Source organism: Gymnoscopelus microlampas (assembly GCF_963454915.1).
Source record: "Gymnoscopelus microlampas genome assembly, chromosome: 10".
Classification (NCBI taxonomy): Eukaryota; Metazoa; Chordata; class Actinopteri; order Myctophiformes; family Myctophidae; genus Gymnoscopelus; species Gymnoscopelus microlampas.
The window spans coordinates 11255606-11280856 of NC_139947.1; the positions used below are offsets into that span (position 1 = coordinate 11255606).

Below are 25251 nucleotides of genomic sequence, written 5' to 3' on the forward strand. Positions count from 1 at the left end.
TGGGTGATAACTATGTTTTTAGATTTTTTTTATGATTTTCCAAAAAATTACATTAAACTGTATGGGATTCTGTAATATTACAATATTTTATTATTAATAATTTGTGCAGTAAAACATTTCGGTAATAATCACAGACGAGAACATTAGACACAAACAATGTTTTTAGTTTGTTTTCTTACATTTTTACATGTATATATTGAAGTAACTGGGTTTTACGATTTCATTGAACGCACCATCAGTTCGCCTTACCGTAAAAAGCCACGTAGCTGCGCAATCATTTTTGAAGCACGGCTAGTGCGACTGACTCTCTCTGAAGAGCGGCCATCGTGACCGCAGTTTGTTGTTAGGCAGGTTGTCAGGGGCACCCAGCACCATCACATCATCACCAGCTTCAGCTAGCACTAGCCTAGCTAGCGGCTTAAAGCGATCTCTGAGCATAAGAACGATGACATATTTCTCTACCAAAGACAACGACAGGCTGCGACACATCTCCCCTTTCACCCGGATCCGCCCGTTTGGCTCCACAGAAGCATCAGGGACGACGGGGCTGTTGTCTACTGGAGATCTGTTAGAGGTTAGTGGTCGTTGTTGTTATAACAGGCTCTGGTAGCTTTGCTAGCCCCGTTTGGAACCTCCCTCTTCTCCACGGTAGCTCCTAGATGAGGAGGTCCCGCCGTGTCTTGTCCCGGCAGAGGTAGAGTCCGTCCAAATGCAGTGAAGATCACCTTGTTTACAAAATCGTATTCAAAAAGTAAAGGTAGTCCGAAACCCCTAGGGACGTTTGCCATTTGGCCGGAAAGTTACATTTAACCGACGAGGTTGGAAACAACGTTTAAATCGCTTATTTAGTCAGCCTGTGCCATGTTTTCCCATGGTAACAGTACATGGGAGCAGTACCGGCACCTGCCGTCGGGGGGGTCTTCCAGGTGGAAGGGGAAAGCATGGCACTGGCTGACTAAATAAGCGATTTAAACGGGGTTTTCAACACCGTCGGTTAAATTTTACTTTCCGGCGAAATGTCAAACAGCTGTAGGTGTCTGGGACTACCTTTACTTTTTGGATAAGATGGTCCAAAATGGTGATCTTCACTGCGTTTGGGCGGACTCTACCTCTGCCGGTACCCTGTGCAGCGGGACGGGACCTCATCTCGGAGCTATCGTGGGGAGTGAGGTTCCAAACGGGGCTAGTAGCCTCAGCTTGCTAACATGTCATCAACCATACAGTAGAAGATACAGAAGTGGTTCCCAAACCTTTTAGCTCGAGAGACCCATTTGATGTACTCTCCCCCCCGGGACCCAAACTAGTGAAAATAGCAGATCTACAAGCTCACCACACGTGATGATTATTATTATCTCATCATTATTATTGTTTATTTATTTTATTTGTATTTTTATAAGTTTCAAGGCCTCATGGAAGTGTACTGTACTCGTGCTGTTTGCATTTCTGTCTAATAAAATATTCAATCAATCAATCAATCTTATATGTATTAAATTAACTATAATTGCATTTTAATATCTAACACAATCTTGGCTGATGGAAAGGTAGCCCTAGAATGGCTGGGATATTGCATGCATTTCATGCATACATTTTATGTATGCATGAAATGTATGTATGCATGAAATGTATGTAATATCACAGCCAGCCTAGGGCTAATGGAAAGGGTTCTTATGTCATCAAGTTTTTTTTTAACCACTTAAAACCTCTATACTGGGGTTCAAGTGGTTAAATCTTATTTTATACAAAGTTATTGTGTGATGATGTTTTGCTATGTAAATTTGTTTTATTTATTAGATGACGGCCACTCAGCGTGGAGTATCACTTTTTTGTTTGTTTGTTGCGAGGTGACCACAATGGAAATAAGCCCTGGAGTGGACGTTATTGTGTTTTATACTTGAATGTTTTTAACCAACATTGATTGATTGATTGAATACTTTATTAACAGTTTGCAAAAAGTACAGGTTTACAGTTATACAATAATGCTCGCTTCCATTGTGGTCCTATATACAATTCAAATAAACTAAAAACGAAACTATTTTATTTTGCAGCCACTATAAGGTGCCGTCATTCTATAAGCGATGGAGGCAATGATGGGAGAGACTCAGGACGTCCCAGGCGAGGAGGACGAATCCTGCGGCATGGACGGAGACCCTCCGTCGTGTCCCTACATCCCCCCGTACCGATCCAACCTGGTGCGCCCCGATGGGCGCCTCTCCATCCAGAAGACCAACGTGTGCTCCCGGGCGTACTTCGTGGTGGTCATGGTCTTCTTCCACGTGTACATCCTGAACGTCATCGCCCTGCTGCTCTACGTGCACTACAACAACGGCCCGGGGGACATGATGATGGGCGGCGACGACGTCGTCGGGGACCCGCCTTCGCCTGCCAGCGACGACGACCACCACGGGGGTCCTCTCGGAGTGGGGACCCCCCACTCCTCTCCCCCCCAAACCCCTAGAGATCTGGATATGGATGACGACTACCGCCAAAGCTTCAGTCTACCTCGCATCGAAGGAATACGGGTGAGACTGCTTCTCAGGGAGTCTAATGGTGACTCCCAGGTTAGCGAACAGCGCCATCTTGTGGAAAGCCACTGAAAACACAAAATCTTGTCATTCTCGTCATTGGCAGGCTGCGCCTTAGCAAAATATGACGAGTAATGTTGTCATTGGCAGTCAAAGAGTTAACTCATTCACTGCCACTGACGTAAAAAACGTAATCTGCGACTGAAAAACGTATTACTTAAAAATCCTGTATCTCGGCTCCTGTGTACTTTTCTTTTTACTATGTATTTTTGGTCAAGACATGCTATTTTCAAAGGCAGACAATTAATGTCAACAAGGTCGCGATGACCTCGTTGACATTTGTGAAACCACACAGTATAACCCTCAGTGATTAGCAACCATCAGGGGATCGATCATAATGGAGATAAATATTCTGTGACTACTTCAAAAAGGTAAGAAAATCGAAAAATCGCTGGCAGTGGGCAAACGCGAATGAGTGAATGAGTTAATAGGACGTGCCACTCACTGACCACTATGAGAAACTCTCCTGACTCTTTCTGTATTTCATACATGCAATAGGTGGGCCACATCCAACGGCTGTCCCTCACACCTGGTAGAACTCACGAGATGAAGACCCTCAGTCTAAAACCTCTGCTCTTTGGTAAGAACACACTGTGTGTGTGTGTGTGTGTGTGTGTGTGTGTGTGTGTGTGTGTGTGTGTGTGTGTGTGTGTGTGTGTGTGTGTGTGTGTGTGTGTGTGTGTGTGTTCAATCTGGGAACCCAATTGGTAAAAAAAAAAGAGGAAAAATATGTTTTTTTGCCTCTGGGGGCACCACCTCCTTTTTCTGGTAAAACAGGAACTTGGTTTGCCCCCTCCCCTTTCTTAGTCCATTTCCTCCCGGGTACTTCTGTGTTTATTCCTACTAACAACAACATTACATTTTTTAAGGCAGTGGTGCTGATTAGTGTGTCATTTAGCTGTACTGTCTGTAAGAATCATGGGCTGACATAGGGACTGGAGGGGGAGACAGATTTGTCACGTTTTGTTAGAATTTTCCTCGAAACAAAACATTTTCAGATGGGAGGTTAGGGACAAATACATATTCATTTGGGGGTCCATGACATGAAAGTATTTGTGTATGAGGGCCTCTGCAAGAATCTTCAAGGTATTCTTACTGACTAGAGGGGAAATCCTATACAGATAGCGTGTTCTTTGGTTGACCTTTTTGATCACTCTATCGGCCATTTTATCACCGGAGAGGTTAGCCTCCAAGATGGAACCCGGGTAGGTCATTTCCTCCTTTCTTGAGATAACATCATCACCCGCTTTGATTGTTAAACTCACAGCCTTGCTAAGGTTAGCATTGGACCCGAAGAGAATGGATTCAGTTTTACCCAAGTGTAATGACAGTTTGTTGTCAGCGAGCCAGATGCAGATCGTGTCGAGTTCAGAGCTGAGAGTTTTCTCAACCTGCAGCCTGTCCCTGTCCGAGAACAGCAGAGCCGAGTCATCTGCGAACAGGAACAGCTGCAGTTGCAAGCTGAAGACATATCGTTCACATAGATCAGCAACTGACAGTACAGTCAGTTTGTACATCCTAAGGTGAAGGTTACAGAACGGGGAACAGGACTGTGCAGTACAGTCAGTTTATACTTCCTACGGTGAAGGTTTACAGAACAGGATGGGGAACAGGACTGTGCAGTCCAAAGCACCCAGTGTGCTTTTCACTTCAATTAAACAATTAGGACCAGAGCAGATGCTGCTGCTCAACAGAGATGATGTTCTGTCAAAATGTGCTTCTACTGTACTTCCCTGCATTGGTTGTTGCGCTTAAACGCCCATATGGTTGAGCGAAGTCCCTCAGGGCTCTATACTAGTGTATTTTCTGTCATTGTGGGGAAAGCTTTCGCTGAAAATAGCAGAATCCGATTTTTCATATTACATCCTGATTGGCTTCCAAAGTTTGCAGTATTGGTTTGTTTTGAACAAAATGCCTCAAAACGTGGACACAGCGTGCAATTGCGGTGAAACTTCCCACTAGGCCGAGGAAGAAATGCCACTTGAATTTTTTCAAATCAGCCTCATGGTGGCACTATAACAGGCCGATTTGTGTTTTACCTATAACTGCACCGATTTGTGTAAAACTTTTTTCATTTTTTTTTCACTTTTTTCTAGTTTTTATTTTATTTTTGCAAAAATCGGCCTCCTGGTGGCGCTATAATAGGGCAATGTTAAAAAGGTTAAAAATATAATGGTCAGTATCATGTCAGTATCATTGTCCGTATCATCTCCGCATCATGGTCAGTATCATGGTCGGTATCATGTCTGTATCATGGCCAGTATCATGTTTAGTTATGGTCAGTATCATATCAATATCATGGTCAGTGTCATGGTGACCATGATACTCGCAAATATTTGAGTGACAATTAATGGTCAACTTAAATTTGTAAGACCGTAAGACCGTATGTGATTGATTGTGAATCCCACCGTCAATTTCCAGCATATTTATGATCTGCCAAATTAAAATTGCATTTAAAAAATCTTGCATGGTGGATCATTTATATATGACAAATGTTCAATGTATACATTTATAAGCTCAAAAGGGGAATAATCCAAGTCTGAAATGTGCAAAAATAGTCTTTATTAGGGAAAGCGACGTTTCGGTCCTTAGACCTTTATCAGGACAAACATCGTCTTTTGATTTACGAGTTATCCCTCATTTTGGAAAAGATCTTAAATAACCTTCTCACTCAAACATTGAGGATTAGGACATATTTGGGATATAACTATTACACAGTAAAGTCCAATATTAACACTTTCATTGTACTTGTATGTACCGTACGTGTATGTTTAGCCATCCTGTAACTGTTTAACACTCTATTCAAAGCACAGCGTCGTACTGTTCCTCCAGACATTATTCAATTCATTTCAAAGGAGCTTTATTGGCATGAGAAAGCATAACATTGCCAAAGCAAGTGTCAAAACATAATAAAAACAATTTAAGAATAAAATGGGGAAAGTATGTACAGTTGGACATTGTGACGTTATATACATGTTATATATACAGGGTATAAAGCTTTTTGAAACAAATACCAGCAATCTTTTGCAGTCACTTTTGGGATAATTACCAGCATTTTTCCCAAAACTATTTAAAATGGTATTTAAAAAAAAGCTTCAGATTTGAAATGTGTTTAAATGTAGCAGCTCTGTTTATATGTACAGTGGGTCTGTGTCAGAGGTTCACTCGGTACAGATAGTGCAGTTCCATTGGCTAACCTTCATTACCCATAAGCCCCAGCTCTACCCATTTAAGCCCTAGTTCGCGGCGCACCGATGGCGCTTCCATTTGCGAGCCGCCGCCACCAGGTTCTTGTCGAGTCTCTGCCAAGCGTACGCCTTGTTGACCACCAGGCGCTCCCCCTGCACCGTGCCCGTCACCAGGAAGGTGCCGCCTCGAGGCTGGCGTCGCGTCATGTTCCTCACGCAGGTGGCGTCTCTCTCCAGCCAGAGCTCGATGCGGGAGCGGATCTGTCCGCCCAGCAGGGGGCCGTGCTTCAGAACCTCCAGCTTGGACGCCAGGCTGAACTGGGCCACGCTCGCCGGACTGAACTTGAGCTTCGTCAGACGCAGTTTCACCACTAGAGGGGGGACAGACGTAGTGAGAGCACAAAGTTATTATGGATTCAAACGTGTTGCGACTTTTGCTGCTTTTCAATTTGAATCCTGAAAACTAACTATTTTGGACATTATGAGGGTTTCCACCCGACAGAGACGATATGGAAGTGTATAATACCACACTGCTCACCAAAATCACTCCTGCAGAACGTGTCCAGTGTGTCTTTAGAAGAGGAGGCCTCCTCCAGCTCACAGTCCATGCAGCTCGCTTGAGGCACTGAAACACAACAAACAAACTCATTAGGTCAGTCAAGCCGACAGTTTACAATTTAGGCATTTAGCAGACGATCTTAATCCAGAGCGATTTACAGTAAGCGCGGTAAACACAAGGTAATACATCAAATGCATAGAGACAGTGTAGTGCCTCTGTAATCTAGGGTCATAGGTAAACCAAGTATATAATTACATTTGCTATTTTTGAAAAGAAATGTGATGACATGTCCAAGATACGAATGGCAGGCTGAAAGTGGTTATGGAAATTTCAGTTTCTTTCCCCAAAATTAATTATTTTATTATTAAAATGGCCTTTTATTGTTAATCTCTCACCTCTTCGTGGCCCTGGGCTCACGCTGGTGTTGGTGATGGACGAGATGCACAGCTGGTCGTCCGCAGGAAACTGGTCACAGCGCAGGATGTCGGGCCAGGGGTATCCATAGCAACTCATGATCGGCGCACAGCTGTCTCGCACGGATTCACACAAACTCCTGCAGGGTGCTACCAACCTGATGGTGCCGGGCAGGGGGGGAATAGAGAAGGGATGATGGAATGGTCAAACATTGGTCAAATTGTCAAATAATATAAGAAAGAGGCAACGCGAGGCGCTGTGAGCTTGTAGATCGTCTATTTTCACAATATTTATCTGTGGAACCGAGTCAAACTAAATTTAATGCCTCAACTCCTACATTCCAAGTACTTGTCAGGGTGGAGGGTCCCCAGTTCAAATAATGATTATTTGGGGGGGGTCCCAGTCCATTTCAAATATGATTATTTTGGGTGGTCATGGCTTGAAAAGGTTGAGAACCACTGGATTAGATCACAAAGTACAAATCAATGCTGTTATTGTGGTGGTGGGAAAGAAACTAGACCTGGTCAGATAACGTTTGGCTATTTATGTATTATTTTCTCAACTAAAGTGTTTTTTGATTTGTAAAGTGAAAGGAAAGGAGACGGTAGTGCTTTTTTTGAGGGCCTGGTGGTTGATTACATGAAACCGGGAAGTTTGCTGAGTCTTTAGACCAGATTTGCATAAGTTTCATCAGGGCTTTAATCTCCCCACTACTTCTCACTGCAGATGTTCTCATATTAATGCCCCCTTGTTTGTCCCTGTTTTTTTGTTTTCTTGTTCCCAGAAAAAAAAACATGACTCTTAAAAACAGCCTAAATGAGCCCTAAAGATAGGGTTCATGTAAAATTCAGTTTCAGGAGCAGAAAAAAACATTTCTGTTGGCAAGGTTCATGTGATGTTTTGTCCAATGTTCTACAACAGCAGTTCTAAAATTCAGCCCTGGACCCAGTCAAGACTCAGAAACACCCCAGGCTATTATAAACATCACACTGAAAATTCATGGATTAACCATGAAGTAACCATGACTGATCAGTCATGTGAATTTCATAGAAGCCAGCATGTCAAGGAATCACATTGCACAGTGAAAATAGCCGATATACAAGCTCGCTATTGTCAGCAAAAGCTTTCCCCACAACAACAGAAAATACAGTAGCATATAAACCATATGGGGTTTAAGTGGATTAATCACAGAATAAAGACTGACCTGTCCAGACAGATGGGCGCAAACAGAGAGCAGAGGAAGATGCGGGCGTCGGGGTGACACTCCCTGGAGAGCAGGGGCAGCCAGCTGGCGCTCTGCTGCACGGCCTCCGCCGGAGACTCGTGTCCCAGCAGGTTGGGCATCCTCATTTCGTCGTAGCCGATGCCCTGGCACAGAGCCATGCGCGGCGGCACGGGCACGCAGCGAGAGGGGCTGCGGGGCTCCCACCGGCGCCCACCTTCTCCTCCGCCCGTCGAGACCACCACGGGTTCGGCACTGTAATGTCCCGTTGTCACTCCGTCGTCTTCTGCGCCCTCAGTCTTTGGTCTAGAAGATGCACCGATATCTTCAGGCCTCAGTGTCTCTGTGTCCGCTGCTCCGATCCTCGCCGCTTTGTCCCCGTCTCCAGTTCCTACCCTACTTTCCGCGCCGACTCTTGCTCTCCTGCCCTGGCCCCTGGCCCGTGCCCGTGCCCTTCTGCCGGCACGGAGCTCCGAAGACGAGCTGCCGGGCCCGGCGAGCAGAAGCAGGATCAGTAGAACACGCATCCAATGGTAGGAGTTTCTGCAGATAAAACGAGGACTAAGAACCAAAGCCATCCTGGGACTGAAGCTAATAAAGAGAGGAGGAGAAGGTCCTGGTGTGTGTGTGTGTGGGAATGAAGGTCTGGGTGTGTGTGACCGTGCCAAAGGGGATGGGGAGTATTTATAGGTGTATTTATAGTGGCCGGTGATAACATTTGCATATGCATGGGGCAAGGCAGGCAAGGGGCACAATAGAAGAAAGGAGGCGGGATACAAAGGAAAGTGCTGGCTCTCGGTGGGGGGGGGGGGGGCAACTCTTATTAATTAGGAGGCTAAATTGAGTTATGTGAGCTCAAGGTATTAGGTGTAATGTTGATATTAGTGACTGTGTTGTTGTACCATCTCTACAGCTTGAGGTCATATTGAGAGTTGCCTGTGGCACAATCATTCTTCTGTAAGAAAAAAAAGAGTATCATTCTTCCCCTTCTCATCTTCTTTTATTCAGCCTTCCTGATCTTAAAGGAATAGTTCACCCCAAAAAAATACAAATTTTCTATCAATAACACACTCCATGAAGCCTTGAATTCATGGAGATTTGCTTTGTTTTTTGTAGCATTCCTGAGTCAATCATTTGATGACGGGTGGAGACTCAATGGGTCTCCATTGAGTCTTCTACCAGAGTTTTTTTGTGATAAACATGACTGATGAGAGACAGACGATATCTCAAAATTGTAAAGAGATAAAGTCATTGTTTTCTTCAGATGAAGATGATCTCCCTTGATAATCCTGGTTCTCTGGAAAGTGGGACAGCTGGTAAATAAGGGAAGATACTAAGATAGCCCACCATGTGTGAGTGAAAGTCAATCAAAGTGACTCGGTGCCGGTGACAGACCCTTATGTAGATGTGTGTGTGTGTGTGTGTGTGTGTCAACAAGAAAGTCAGATCTACACAGTGCCTGTGTGAACGTGCACATGGGACACACACCAAGTGTGTGTGTTGCGTTCTCCTGGAGTGTGTAACCATGGCCTGATTCCTGATCCAGATAAGCGGGTCACATCCTGTCTCTCTCGAGGAAGGCTCAATCATTCATTCATTGATACATACAGTGCCATCCAGAGTAATGAGGCCTAAACCAGACAATAGGGATTAACTGAGTGATGTCTAACAGACACTGAGAACAAACAAGGCTCCTACATACTGTACAGGCAGACGACCTGCCGTAAAGCCTTTTACTGAGAGAGGAAAGAGGCGAGAGGATAGAGAGGCAGATGGGAGAGAGGGCTGGAGAGTAGAGATGGATGCCTTCACTCGTATGACTATTGACTAATGTATTTTTTACTATGAAACTGAGATGGAGAACAGAGGTACACTTGTGGAATTAGAGCTTTTTTTTTCCAAAAGGGGGGGGGGGTGTATAGTCATTCCGAAACTATGATTCGGGATTCATGGACCCATTTTTTATGGGCTGTGATCAAATATTCCTTTTTGTGTTTGTTTCCTACACTTTCTTTAATTATTTCTAAAGATTCAGTTGGGAGCTAATGTAGATAGGCTATTTTCACTGTTTTTGTTTGGGTCCCGGGGAGACACCAAAAAATGTATCTTTTGGGTCTCGAGCTGAAAAGGTTTGGGAACCGCTGTTGTTTATATGACTGTTGCAAACTCTTTTGTTTATTTACTGGTTGGAATCGCCGGTACGCATTTGAATGGGTGTAAATGAGATCACTGACTGATACTGCTCATTAGGAGCGACCACTGACGACCCCCCCTCCCCCTCCCCACCCCCTCTCTGAGACATTCAGTGCTCTGGCTAATTAACACCACAAATAGCCCCCCAGGGGGATATGAGTGGGCCTCATTACACCCATATCCACAATCACTTGTGACTCCTGTGCATACACACCTGCTCGCACAATTAAGACATGCACATATGTTCTATCTTTTACATGTGCCAGAGGTGCACACACCCTCAAATTGATTAATACTTGCCTGCGTTAATAAAACGTTTACTGTATCCACTAGCCAGAAGAATAAATAGTTCTAGTCTTTCTGGATCTGTTCAGTTCAATTCAATTCAAAGGAGCTTTATTGGCATGAGAAAACATACGTTTACATTGCCAAAGCAAGTGTCAAAACATAATAAAAACAATTTATGAAAAAAATGGGGAAAGTATGTACAGTTGGAGGGGGTAGTGTCATTGTGTTCAACAGAGCTATGTCACATTGCAACGTTAGATATACATGTTGGCAAGGGTATTAAGCTTTTTGAAACAAATAGCAGACATCTTTCAATATTTTGCTGTCACTTTTGGGACACTTAGCCAATTTCCCCAAACAATTTAAAATGGTATACACAAAGCCTAAGATTTCAAATGTGTTTAAAGGGATAGTTCACCCCCTTTTTTTCTATCTATTAGTCACCCCATGGCGACTTGAATTCATGGATATTTGTTTGTTTTTGTCGCCAACCAGCGGTTCTGGTAGGAGACAAAAAGGAGACTCTTTGTGTCTTCTACCGGAACCGCTGCCAGTCATCAAATTATTGGCTTAGGAATGCAACAAAAAATCGAAAGGGAAAAAGTCATTTTGGGGGTGAACTATGCAGGAAACACAACGTATGACCTGTCAGTATGTTGGCTCCATACTGAAAGGTCTTGCAAGTTGTCTAAAGGTCTAATCCATTTAGTAGTGTGAGAGATCAAAACACAGCACTGTTGTTAACTGGAAGGCTGGAGTCTCTAATCCACTTACAGGCCAATCACTCACCCAATGGGGATCTTTGGGCATGGCTGTGTACGCACTTAATGGTGTGTGTCAGTGTCTGTCTTGGAACTGCTCCAGAGTTCAAGTATGGAAATGCCTGAGTACACACATTAAATGAGTCATTACATGTGTACTAAAGTGCAACTCTCTGTTACTGCGAAATACATCTTCATTTACTGAAGAGTTTTGTCTCTCTCGACTTGTCCCCCTATCGTGAGGCTGTGTGTCATTGTTACTGTAGTGTAATTGTTAACCACTTATATACTTAGTTGACCGGAGGCCCCCAAGGCTCTATACTAGGTCTGCTTAATTGTTTCGCTCATTACAGCTCACAAGCTTGTAGATCTGCTATTTTCACCTCCAGAATAGGGAAGCCAGGGTTCATGTGGTTAACTTGGGGCTATGGGTTATTATTTTGTCAAGTCATTTTCATGTGAATGTGATTGTATCAGAAGATAAATCATTGTAAGAATGCAAAAAATCTGAACCACACATTCCATGCTGTTGATCAATACGATCTAATCTCATTAAGGTCATTAATTTGTTGATCTTGGCTGTAAATGAGGATCAACTAATGGCCAGCTATTGTTATGCTAATACGGACCTTAGAATGCATGGTAATTCCTTTGGCCCGGTGTTGCTTGATTTGTGTCCTGGAAGAAAGTAATCACCTTAAGTCTCAGTACATTAACACCTAACAAAAGTGATGAATAGTTGGGTGTCTGGTAATGTGATTTAGTTGGTTTTGGGGGTGGAAACCTTATATTGTTGCTGTCGGGCAGAAACCTCATATCTTTTCCATATTTTAACTGTTTGTGTTTTTTTTTTTGTAAATTAATGCCCTCTTTGATCATACTACAACGTCACAAAAAAGCATCAAAAGTAGCAGATCTGCAAGGTCTTCGCGCCGCGTTTCGAGCTGTAGGTCTGCTACCTTTGCCAAAAAATATATATTTGAATCCTGAAAAGTATATGTCCAGTTTTTGGACATAATGAAGTTTCCAACTGACAGAGACAATATGTCTTAAACCATTAGTTTTCAGGAAATGGAAAAAATAACCTGTGTTCCAATGGATCCAATGTAGTTATTATTTAGTCTCAAGTTCTTGTTAATACTTTTCATTAGTTAAATATTTATAAAACCCACAGACAGACTTAACTTTCCACCTGGCCTCCCTATTTTTAGGCATGGCATTATAGGTATAATTGTGAGCTTGTAGATCGGCTATTTGCACTGTAAAACGTCAAAGTGTGACAGTGTGTAAAGCACAAGGTGCAGAAAAATTACAAAATAGGACATTCATTTATGGGAGAGAAAAAAACATAAAAGGATGAAATATGGAGATATAAGGTTTCTGACTCTGACAGTGACAACATTATACCCACAGACCTCATTACAATACGGTTTCACAGCACTTCACAGCTCAACTAACAATGGCGGTATAAAATCAGGGTATATCAAATAGAAAAAACACAAGTACACAATTCAGGTGGAGTTAAGATAATGATTCCCAAACTGGGGGTCAGGGGTCCCCAAATGATTTTGGGGGTGCAACATTGTTTTCTCGATCAACAGTAAACAAACCAACATACAGTGTAAGTGTATACAGGGTATCTGCACATTTCTTAAGTGACAATTTAAGGACTTTTAAGACCTTTTAATAAAATTAATATATAAATAAGACCATTACTTCAAAAGTCAAAAGTAACCAACAAACTAGTATACTATAAAAATATAGTATAGTCAGATATTGGCCCAATTGTGAAATATTAAGAAAGAGGCACAAATTGTGAAAATAGCCGATCTACAAGCGCACAACGAGGCGTTGCGCGCTTGTAGATCGGCTATTTTCACAATTTATCTGTGGAACCAAGTCAAACTGAATGTAATGCCTACAATTCAATGCCCCCCAGTTCAAATAAGATTATTTTGGGGGGTCAGGGCCCAGTTTGTGAACCCAACCGTTGAGTTAAGACCACACATCCTGGTTTGACCGAGAGTGTCCTGGGTTCAAGCTGGGGGTCCGACAAATATCTCAAAAACACTAAACAAAATCTCCCTTTTTTTTTCTTTTTTTTTTTACCACAGTTAAAATTATAACACTTGTTTTTTTGAGTGTTTATCATATTTTGTTCTGTTGAAAGGTGCAGTCGCTGGGTTTGCTAAGTGCTTATATAATTGTCTCCCCATCCTGATGAAAACTCTGCAAAAATCTGCAGGCTCACAGTGTGTCACTTTTCAACTTGTTGTGAGCTTGTAGATCGGCTATTTTTGATTAAGTGATTAAGGGTCCCGGTTTGGGTCACCCTAAGTTAAGGTCATTGACAAGTAATAACACCAGTTCAACAGCATGTTCCAAGTGCTGCAGTAGGGGGGAAGTATCTAAACGGCTCCCGCTTGTGTCTGATTTCCTCTTCCTGTCAGAGATCCCTGGCTTCCTGTCGGAGGAGGAGTGTCGTGTGGTGGTGCAGTTGGCTCAGCTGAAGGGTCTGACGGAGAGCCAGACCACAGCGCCGCCCAGTGGGACGCCAGAGGAGACCAGCCAGCCTGGCCTGTCCCTCAGCACGGAGGAGATCTTCAGCCTGCTGGACCTCGACCAGGACGGACTGCTGCAGAGGCAGGAGGTGACTTTGCACTTTGCGTAGTCTTCGCTTGGCCAGACAACTTTTCCACAATCTCCGGATGCCATATAGAGTATGGAACTACATATCCCGAAAGCCGAGAACGGAAGCTGTCATCTGTCCGTCAATTCCGTTCACGAAAAATATATTTAAAAATATCTTTACATTTTATTTTAGAATGTCCATTTCTGATAAGCAGCAAGCTATATTATTATTAGATTACTAGATTATTTTCTATTTATATTGGGACACATTTGCGCTTCCGTTGTGCTCCAGACTGTATGACAGAAGCATTTGAAAGTTGTGGGAGGCAACAGTCTGGTGAGTGTAAGGTGTTCGGTGGGACTGACATTTTGCCTGACTCAACAAAAAAACACTTCAGAGGCTGCGCGGTGGTATGTGAACTAGCTGCTGTTCAGTGATGTAAAGTAACTAAGTACATTTACTCAAGTACTGTACTTAAGTACAATTTTGAGGTACTTTTACTTGACTGGAGTATTTCCAAATTTCTATACTTTTGCTCATACTCCACTACATCTCAGAGACAATTATTGTGCTTTTTAGTTACTTTGTAGATTTAGATTATTGTTACAAAACATACATTAACCACTTCAGCCCTATTTCAACTTTGGCTATTTGAAAATAGCCGATCTACCAGCTCACATGCGACGTGTTGTGTGCTTGAAGATCTGCTATTTTCAAAAGATTTTTTTAATACATTCTACACATATGATGAAGTTTAGCCCCTACGGAACCTCTCCCTCCGCTGTATAGCTCCGAGATGAGGTTCCTCGTTTGTCTCTGCCGTTTGTTTTCGAAATGGTCGCACATTATCCACTTTACATGTTTCTTACCCCTTTCTGCATATCGTATCCAAAAAGTAAAGCATTTCCGCCACTCTCCCAAATGTTTTAAGTTCTAGCGCACCATAAAAGCTATCCAACGAGTTGAAGAAAGTATTTAATTTGCCTCGGTTTTCATCCGGTTCCATAATATTTTGCATTAGAAGATGCAATTCAACATTTGACCAGTAGGGGAATCAGTAATGTTATCTCTACGGGCGCAACTCTTGCGCAATGTCTTAAAAACATGTAACCGGATGAAAACCGAGGCAAATTAAATACTTTCTTCAACTCGTTGGATAGCTTTTATGGTGCGCTAGAACTTAAAACATCTGAGAGAGTGGCGGAAATGCTTTACTTTTTGGATACGATGTGCAGAAAGGGGTAAGAAACATGTAAAGTGGAAAATATGCGACCATTTCGAAAACAAACAGCAGAGACAAACGAGGAACCTCATCTCGGAGCTATACAGCGGAGGGAGAGGTTCCGTCGGAGCTAGATGAAGTTGTGAAATGGGACATGCTTTATAATGAGTACTTTTACTTTTGGTACTTTAAGTATATTTTGATGCCAATACCTTTGTACTTTTGCTCAAGTAAAGTTTGATTACCGGACTTTTACTTGTGACAGAGAATTTCTTCATTGCAGTATTGATACTTTTTCTACCACTGCTGCTGTTGTGTCCACCAGATCATCAGTCACTCACGCTCTCGAGACGGGACTTGGCTGAGCCCAGACAACCTGAGGCAGATACTCACTAGCTTGGATGCACGTCCAGCAGGTGTGTGTGTGTGTGTGTGTGTGTGTGTGTGTGTACTTGGATTAGGGCTAAATGTCCCCACAAGTATACATTTGTCGTACAACAGTGTTGTGCAGAAATAGCGAAAATAGCCATTGCGACGTGTTGTCAGCTTGTAGAGGATGGATAGGAGGAAGGAGGGGGAAATAACAGTTACTGGATCATAGAGGGAGGAACGGGAAGGTGGGTTAAATATTCAAACTTAATCTGTTTAAGATGGTCGATAATATAATATGTAACTAGCAGACCACTATGTACTGTATGCCCGCTAGTTATTTGAGATATTTGAGATAATCGCTTTTTTTAGACACATATTTTTTGCATAATCGTCATAATCATTTCCATGTTGAAAAGGGTTCATATATTTTCAAACATTATCAATAGTGGGAATAGAAGATCTACAAGCTCAATACGTGTCACGATGTGACACTTTTTGAGCTATTTGTCACATCTGCCCAGTGCACCTTCTGTTTAAGAAGTCTAAAAGCCAAACAGAAATGTAATTCTTATTCATAATGTTCCAATGTTCAACGGCAGAAACGCAATTAAATCGTTAATCGCAATTAGTTGAGCGACAATTAATCGGCAAGTAAAATGTCATAATCTTGACAGTCCTACCGCTAACTTCAGGTGATTTAATTCCACTTGTAGCATATCCGCACCTCTCTTGGTTTGTATTCCAGCTGCTCTCTGATTGAGAGAAAAGTTCTCCCGTCGTTATCAAACGGTTGCTCAGTCCCTGTGCGTTCGTATCGTATGTCTCCTCTCCTGACAGGTATGCTGACCTTGGAGGAGTTTCGACACATATACGACATATCCCAGCATGCCGGGCAGCAACGCGGCGGGACGCACCTGGGTCAGGTCAAACGAAAAAGCAAACACACGTTGTTGTACCAAGGCCCCGGATCTCACCACGTGCTACACACTCTCAGGAACAGGTAACTTAACAACGCACACACGTGTCACCTTAAATGGACACTTTAATGTTGTTTTAACCCCATCCTGGACACGTGAAAATCTGACATTGAACTTTCCTATGTGTTCGATGTCATGTCATGTCATGTCATGTCATAGGACCACAATGGAAACAAGTCCCCAGGACTTTTTTAGTTTTTTGTGTTATCCTTTTAGCCTTAATGTCTGACGGTACCACATGCTGTTTTAATTTCTGACTGATAAAGTATTCAATCAATCAATCAATCAATCAATCCATGCACTCGTTTTTGGCTTTAAAACAACCTTTCCCTGACTTCTGAAAACCTTTTAAAGATTTTAAGGAAGTGGAGTGAAATAGTTGCAATGATTACCCCTGAGTAGATTTATAACTTAAATTAACTGTTGCCATAAGATTTGACTAAGTCCAGTTCAGATGTCACTGTGGAAATAAGTATTGCTTTCTATTCAATAACAGTGCTATTAAAATGTTGATTTAATTTGGTTTTAACATTTTACAGATCAGATCAGGTACACACAAATTGTCCATGTTTTCAAATAAATTCTTCCCATTTCCACCTTGTCTCAGGTACCCCTTGTAGTACCTCCATTTACCAATAAGGGGTGCATGTACTCCCATTTGAGAAACACTGCTCTAAGGCAGTGGTTCTCAACCTTTTCAGGCTGCGACTCCCCCAAAATAATCATATTGGAACTGTGGACCCCCCAAAATAATCATATTTGAACTGTGGACCCCCCCAAAATAATCATATTTAAACTGGGGACACCCCACCCTGACAAGCACTAGGAATTGTAGGAGTTGAGGCATTGCATTTTGTTTGACTCGGTTCCCACAGATAAATATTGTGAAAATAGCTAGGTGTTGTGAGCTTGTAGATTAGCGATCTTAGGTAATATTTGACAATTTGGCCAATGTTTGAAAACATTTTATGTATAGTTTGTTGATTACTGACGCAATAAAAACATTAAAAAAATAAAAATAAAATGGTCTTAAAAGTTCTTAAATTGTCACTTTAGAAATGTGCAAATACCCTGCAATAATACACTTATACTGTAAGTTGGTTTGTTTACTGTTGAGTGAGAAAACAATGTTGCGTATTAAGCTGATCACCTGGGGACCCCCCAAAATAACCCCACAGTTTGAGAACCACTGCTCTAAGGCTCTGAGAAAACTGGCAGCCTATGTAGAATGCGTCATTGGCAAAGTCGCCCTTTAACATGCTCTTATGAAAACAACACGCTCAAATCGTTTTTATTTCCCCGCTTCTCTTTTTCCGGGTTGTTCATCCGTTTCTCAGAGTGACCCGTGTGACCCGTCTGCCGTCCGCACTGGTGGAGCTGAGCGAGCCGCTCCAGGTCATCCGCTACGAAGATGGGGGCTTCAGCAACGCCCACCACCACAGCAGCCCCACCCACTCGGAGACCACCTGCGCTCACACCCGACTGGCAGGGAACACGTCCGCGCTCACAGAGATCGCATGCAGGTAACCGAAGCCACACTGATGCTATAATTGTATGTTTGTCTTACGACTGTGCTGCTTTACAGCTGTAATGTCTGTAAGCTCTCCTCGTGCCACGTTCTCCGTGTGTGTGTGTGTGTGTGTGTGTGTGTGTGTGTGTGTGTGTGTGTGTGTGTGTGTGTGTGTGTGTGTGTGTGTGTGTGTGTGTGTGTGTGTGTGTGTGTGTGTGTGTGTGTGTGTGTGTGTGTCTGTGTGTGTGTGTCTGTGTGTGTGATATTTGTGATCGGTGTGCGCTGCGATCTCCATGCATGTGTGTGATGTAATTTAAACAAGCCAAAGTACTCATGCTTGAGTCTTTGGGCCCTATCTTTACGCCTTATGCCTAGACGTCTTAGGCATAACAACATTATGCAATAGTGAAAATAGCTGATCTACATCTACGCGTAGATGAGGACAGTGTTAGTTGAGGACAGGAGGTGACAGGAAGTTCTACCAGCTAAACTAGTTTTATAGTTTGTCAACGTAGCTTCAGTATAGTTGTGGTTTCCATACTCAAAAATGTTGAGAAAGTATGCAGATGGAACAATAGAAAACGGTATGTACATGATGAGTGTTTCATGAAGGGCATGGCAGGATTTAAAGGAATGCAGTGTCACAATAGTTTGATGCAAAGGTGCCTAACTTTGATGTTTTTTGCAGCGAAATAGGCTATTTTCGGCTATTATTGTAAGATTAGAGCATTTAAAGTGGTCTGGTCAACCTATCAATATATTCAGAAGCATCTTCCATAAAATCCTAATGGTCTCGGATATTTCATATAAAAGCAAAGGTTAAACCCTCAATCTGTCATTTCTTCACCTGGTTGGCAGTATGTAGAACAGCAGGAACAATATCACTAAAACATCATAATTTTACATATTGTGTTGTTTAGGAATCAGCGCTGGTGTGTGTGTGTGTGGGGGGGGGGGGGGGGGGCATAATGTTTCACAAATCACACATTTAGACTTGCCCATACAAACCTTTACAGTTGTGAGATTTTGTTTTGCCTTAATCCATGTACACAGTTTATCTGTTTTTTACTCCTCATCCCAGATACATCACTGTGTTGTTCTACCTAAACTCTGTGGAGGACGGCGGACACTCCACCTTTCCTGTGGCCGACAACCGTACCTTTGAGGAAGAGGTGGGTGTGTGCTGTGCTCTCTCTCTCTCTCTCTCTCTCTCTCTCTCTCTCTCTCTCTGCTGCGTATGAACCAGCTAACCAGCTAGCAGTGGTGGAAAAAGTACTCAAATGTTTTACTTCAGTAAAAGTATCAATGCTGCAATGTAGAAGTACTCTGTTACAAGTAAAAGTCCGGATCTTTTTTTTTGTAAAAGTACAAAAGTATTGGTATCAAAATGTACTTAAAGTATCAAAAGTAAAAGTACTAAAATGTTTCAAAATAGCAGATCCACAAGCTAACAACGCGTCGCGATGCGATGCGTTGTGAGCTTGTAGATCGGTTATTTTCAAATAGCCTAGGTATAAAATAGGGCTAAAGTGGTTCATGTATGTTTTATAATGTAATAATTTAGATCTGCAAAGTAACTAGTAGCTAAAGTTTTCAAATAATTGTAGTGGAGTAAAAGTAAAAGTATAGACAATTGGAAATACTCTAGTAAAGTAAAAAAATACCTCAAAATTGTACAGTACTTGAGTACATATACTTAGTTACTTTACACCACTGCCAGCCAGGCCTAATAAACGTCTCGCTACTGTTACTGCTACGAAATGATGTGAAACGACCTTGTGCCTGAATGCTGCTGATAACATGCAGACACTGTTGAGCCTTGACAAGGAATCTGATACCAAACTGAATATCAGGTCTCATAACAAAAGATTAGACAGGCTTTTTGATTTGTGTGTGTGTGTGTGTGTGTGTGTGTGTGTGTGTGTGTGTGTGTGTGTGTGTGTGTGTGTGTGTGTGTGTGTGTGTGTGTGTGTGTGTGTGTGTGTGTGTGTGTGTGTGTGTGTGTGTGTGTGTGTGTGTGCGTGCGTGCGTGCGTGCGTGCGTGCGTGCGTGCGTGCGTGCGTGCGTGCGTGCGTGCCAGGCACTTGTCCAGGATGGTGTGGACCTGACGGACACACGGCAGACATGTGACAGAGGGAACCTGCGGGTGAAGCCCACCGTAGGGACGGCCCTGCTGTGGTACAACCACCTGTCTGATGGCAGAGGTGAGCGTGAGGAGGCCTTAAGGAACCACATTAAGACCTGAGGAGGCCGATTCTACAAATGCCTTCTCATGCTGCATTCACACGGGCAGATACAAAGATACAGGCTACCATTCATTTTTAAATGGAAGCCAGCGACATGAAGATACAAAGCAACGTCCGACGTTTGTAGCTGCTACAAAAGATACAAGAATACAAATTCAAGTTGAGCTGGGTTCAACTTCCAGATACAAAGATACAAATTACGCAGTGCTTGATGACGTCAATGACCGTGTTGAGCAACATAGATACAAAGCGACAAATATGCTGTGTATTTTTGTATCTGCCCGTGTGAACAGTGAACACAGCATAAATTAGTAGTTCTCAAACTTTTTGATTGCAGTCTCCCACAGTAATAAGGAAAAAGCAACACATATTGGCCATTTTTACACTCAGTGTCAGGGACCTCAGTAGTATGTGGAAGATCCATACACAGCCACAACCTCCTCCTCATGCTGCTCACCAACCTAGCCACATTTTGCTTTGGGATGGCATCCCATTCCTCAACCAGAATTAGTTGCAAGTCAGCCAACGTGGTTCTGTTGGTCACTAGTCTAGCACGTACAGCACGCCCCAAGCTGATCCCACAAGTGTTCAACTGGGTTGAGGTCTGGACCCACGGCAGGCCATTCCGTCCTCTCCACTCCCAAATTCCTGGATCGGCCACTTGGCGGTCTGTCTTTGACTTCACCAGTCTCACGGAACTTGGTCCTAAGTTTGGAAATGGTACCAGGGCTGACACCAAATATCCTTAATGCTGCCACTCTGTATGCCGGAACACCAGCTTCCACTTGCCCTATTGCACAGGCCTTATCCTGAAGGGACAAACGTGGCATATTTCCACCAGTGTTGCTGCTTGGAGCATACACAAACTCAATAAAGTTGCAGGACCCATGCTCAGGTGCCAGGCACACACCTGTGACTAGTCTGGCACACACTTGTGACTGGCACACACCTGAAGCTCAAAACGAGAGTGAATGCCAATGCCAACAGAACAATATTGCAGGGGATTTTGGCCAAAAGAATTGGGACGCTACCCACACATTTTGCTGTGTTGCTCATTCCACGAATGCCCGATCCTTACCTCCTCCATACCTCGTTGTAAAGGTGACTAATCTGCGATGAAAATATATATAATTATTATATATAATATAATAATATTATATATAATATAATAAAACACAATGCCAATTGGTATTATTAAAGGGGAGAAATAATAAAACAACGTTAACTTTCCAACTTTCCTTTTTGTGGGCAGTTTAGTATTAATGCTGTACTGTTAAGATGGTTTTAGTTGTATTTTATCTGTGTGGGAATCTAATCTTACACACGTACGGTATGTGAGTCCACGGTATGACCAGTGGAAAAGAGCAAAAACAGGGCATGTCATCTGTTGAGAAGGAGCACCAAGGCAAAGGAGGGCAGAACCTGAAAGTGTCCAATGATAACAATAACAACTGAATTATAAAAACACTCAACAAGCATAATCCATGGAAACCCTTGATCCACAGCCTCACCATCAGACCTCCTCCTCACCTCTGATCAAACTTAGGCACCTTTGCATCAAACTATTGTGACACTGCATTCCTTTAAATCCTGTCATGCCCTTCAAGAATCACTCATCATGTACATACTTATCGACATACTCATCGATCGACGTACTTTCTCATCAACATAGACTAGGCCTACTGTACCTTTTCACCTTAATGGAAACCACAACTGTTGAAGCGTTTACAAACAAAAAACTAGTTTAGCTGGAACTTCCTGTCTCCTCCTGTCCTCAAGTAACACTGTCCTCTGAAAAGCCATCTGTCTATATACTGTATAACCATATGAAGTATAATACGCACCCACTCACCTTTGCAGCCAAGTGGCTCTTTTGCTTCTGCAATGTAAGATGGAAGCACTGTCTGTATAAGACCCAATTATTGAAATCCCAAACATGGAATATACTTGGACCATGCCACATCGAATGCTTGTCTCAGGACTGCCACCTGCCAGTATACAGTGGATAACTTCCCAGTCTCCAGGTTTTCTGAAGTATAGGCTAGCTTAACCACTTTAACCCTGACATCCCAATTTTGGGCATGCCATTATATGCAAAAAATGCTAAAAGTAAAAGAGAATTGCTCATCTACAAGCTCACAACATGCTGTGATGTGTTGTGAGCTTGTAGATCGGCTTTCCCCCCCAAAATAATCTTGATTTTATTTCAATTTTCTTTTGATAAGTGGCTCGTTTTAATATGTGTAGTGCAGTGGACACTATGGCACATCAAGAGTCCATTAGTACTGTAAACATTTAGAGCTAGGCCTATGTGTTTCTGGTAATATTAATTCAATTCAATTCAATTCAATTTTATTAAAGTGTCAAATCACAACAAGTTGTCTCAAGACACTTTACATGTAGAGAAGAGACCCGACAATCCCACCCTGAACAAGCAATTTTTGCGACAGTGGCAACGAAAAACTCCCTCTTAACTGGAAGAAACGTCAGGCGGACCCTAGGCTCTAGGGTGGCGGCCTTCTGCCTCGACCGTGTCGGGGGGAAAGAAGAGAGAGAGAGAGAGAGAGAGAGAGAGAGAGAGACAGAGAGAGAGAGAGAGACAGAGAGAGAGAGACACAGAGACAGAGGAGAGACAGAAAGATTATTGATCACTTGTTTTGCATGTCCGTGGCAAAAACTAAATATTGATGGAATTGTCCATCACAAGCTGGCATGGTGATGACCCCTGTGCAAACGTCAGTAGCATTACGAAGTTATATAGAAATATGCGAGGCAAAGAACCCGAAACCACTTCCATACAGAATGGGAGGAAGACTTCTGAACATTTTCAGATGTGGTTCCGCGGCCAAATATATATCAATTTGGGGGTCATTGGCACGGAAAAGGTTGAGAACTACTGGTGTACATGTTGCACATTTCGTTCATTCATTTTGTGTTTCTGACTTGGTCTTCTCCCCTTTCTCCTGTGGGTGCCCAGGTTGGATGGGTGAGCTGGATGAGTACTCTCTCCACGGAGGCTGCCCGGTCGCCGGCGGGGTGAAGTGGGAGGCCAACAGCTGGGTGAACGTGGACCCGGACCAGCAGCGGCAGGCCCGCTACCAGAGACTTGTGACCCACAGGCAGGAGGCTAAGCCTGGCATGGAAGAGCAGCAGTACCACCCTATGTCACACAGCGACCTCCACCAAGACCTATAGCCACCTACAGGCCTGCACACATTTTGATAATGGTGGTAAATCTTTTAGCCCGGAATACAGACTGATTCGCTACATTCTTTTTTTTTTTTTTTTTCACTTCTTCTCAGTCTGGGAGGATTCCATTTGAGCCTGATTTCTGAACGTCAACTGTTACAGTACGTTAGGAACATCATTGCGGATTGGATAGCGCTTAACAAATCACAGTAGGAAGGGAAGTGACTTGAATTTTACATTGGAAGGCCCAAGAAAAAAAGAAAGACATGCCATCTCCGGTTTACTTCCCATATCTGTGTGACGTAGGTGGCCGTCTAGGTGGGAGTCTATTCATTCCAATGGGAGAAGTGAGCGTGAACACAGCTTCTGACTGGGTCTATACCTCACGGTCACTGAACTAAATATTGGACCCAATCGCCACAAGCCACACAATCTTCCAAACGTTCTGACACTAAAATGTCTTTTTTCAGAATCTAATTTGTTATCGACCTTTCGCTGTCCCAGGACCACACTCCCGCGGAATCTAGTACCAGTAAACATAGGACATTCGTGAGGTCTGCCGTCAGACGGCACCCTGTATGCCATTTGTGTACCATTTCGCCTCTAGTGGCTACAATTGGGATGGCCTATCTTTCTATTTCCACCATCTTTGGGAAGGCTCTTTTCCTGCCCCGCCCACAGACCAATCAGAACCTAGGCTCTCTGCCGTCCGAAACCGCCCCCCTTTCACATACTGTAGGAAGAGTCCCCAGACTGAGAAGCCAAGTGAAAAAATGACTGTAGCGAGTCAGTCTGGATTCCAGGCTATAGGGAAATCTGATGTTAAAACGGAAGTAAAACTTGCCCTGTGATCTATCATCCTGCTACAGTGGGGCGTTTCTGAAACAACCAACTGGTGTTTACAGAGACCGCGAATATTGATGGGAATACCAAGATTTTGCACATGGGCACTAAAAACACCACCCTAGAGGTTTTGTTTTTCTCTTTTTCCATCAACTCAATCTTTGTCATAATCTGCCTGTCCCTGAAGGGATTTCTGACTGTGACCAATAATATTTTAATCATTCTTCTACGTAGGCTGTAGCTGTGACTTGAACAGAAAATGATGGTGGGGAGATCCCAATTTCCCTGCACAATTTCTTTAACCACTTAAACCCTATGTACTTCATTGACTGGAGTTCCCCAGGGTTCTATACTAGTCCCCCCCCCCCCCCCCCCCTCCTTTACTTTTCCCCCCTACACCAAATACCAAATACTGAAAATAGCACATCTAGCACATAGATCTGATATTTTTGAATGTTCACCGTAGGATAGGGTTCATGTGGTTAAAATCTCTAAATAACAAGGTATAGATATAAAGGTGTGTATAATGAATAATTTGTACTGATAATGGTGAATGCAATCTGTCCACAGAGCACTCTTTTGATAGTATTTAGTCGATACTTACTACATATTTTATTGGGCGGAACAATAGCCTTCTATTATGAGCCATATCACAGTGATGATTTGTGAATGTCTTCCTATGGGATATTTCTGTGTGAGTAGCCTACCTCTGTGTTTGTTTTTGTTTTTCAGTTATGTTATGAGTTTTCTCTTCCATGAAATGTGGATTTGACAGAGCTAAAGCAAATCCAAGACGATCCAAGGCCTGACTACGCGAAGTAGGTGTGGATTGACAACTTGAAGCTTGAGAAGCCATTCCTTCAGGTGTAATTCATGTTTCAAGGTTTGCTGTTATTTGCTGATAACTCAGTATATATATATATATATTTTGTGTCTTATTTATTTGGGTGTTATTTATTAAAACTATTTGATAAGTTAAGTTAATGGAATATCATATTTATTATTGCTTGATGTTGCACTCTATCTGTTACCATGTTTTATTATATATGTTTA

General features: G+C 42.8%; 3 protein-coding genes across 3 annotated transcripts in view; 2 read left to right on the plus strand and 1 right to left on the minus strand.

Moving 5' to 3' along the window:
• Positions 1–25251, plus strand: part of uckl1b (uridine-cytidine kinase 1-like 1b) — a 476626-nt gene that overhangs the window by 355530 nt on the left and 95845 nt on the right. The window lies entirely within an intron of this gene.
• Positions 373–25251, plus strand: p4htma (prolyl 4-hydroxylase, transmembrane a). The gene is made up of 10 exons (XM_084069350.1): positions 373–574; positions 2046–2519; positions 3081–3162; positions 13658–13857; positions 15387–15477; positions 16271–16433; positions 17748–17933; positions 19002–19092; positions 20001–20124; positions 23144–25251. Exons 2-10 carry the CDS (start codon positions 2076–2078, stop codon positions 23359–23361), a joined length of 1599 nt encoding a protein of 532 aa, XP_083925476.1. The 5' UTR covers positions 373–574; positions 2046–2075; the 3' UTR covers positions 23362–25251.
• Positions 5819–8174, minus strand: LOC311053243 (secreted frizzled-related protein 5; the record flags this gene model as incomplete). The annotated part of the gene is made up of 4 exons (XM_084068701.1): positions 7948–8174; positions 6725–6900; positions 6309–6395; positions 5819–6141 (listed from the first exon to the last, which is right to left on the minus strand). The coding sequence occupies exons 1-4, from the start codon at positions 8124–8126 to the stop codon at positions 5819–5821; spliced, it is 765 nt and encodes a 254-aa protein (XP_083924827.1). The 5' UTR covers positions 8127–8174.

Excerpts from the sequence above, each read along its gene's own strand:
- p4htma (XM_084069350.1), top strand. The coding sequence starts at position 2,076 with ATGGAGGCAATGATGGGAGAGACTCAGGACGTCCCAGGCGAGGAGGAC. Across the intron at positions 3,163-13,657 it reads TCTAAAACCTCTGCTCTTTG|AGATCCCTGGCTTCCTGTCG; the intron begins GTAAGAACACAC and ends TCTTCCTGTCAG. Across the intron at positions 17,934-19,001 it reads CTCACAGAGATCGCATGCAG|ATACATCACTGTGTTGTTCT; the intron begins GTAACCGAAGCC and ends TCCTCATCCCAG.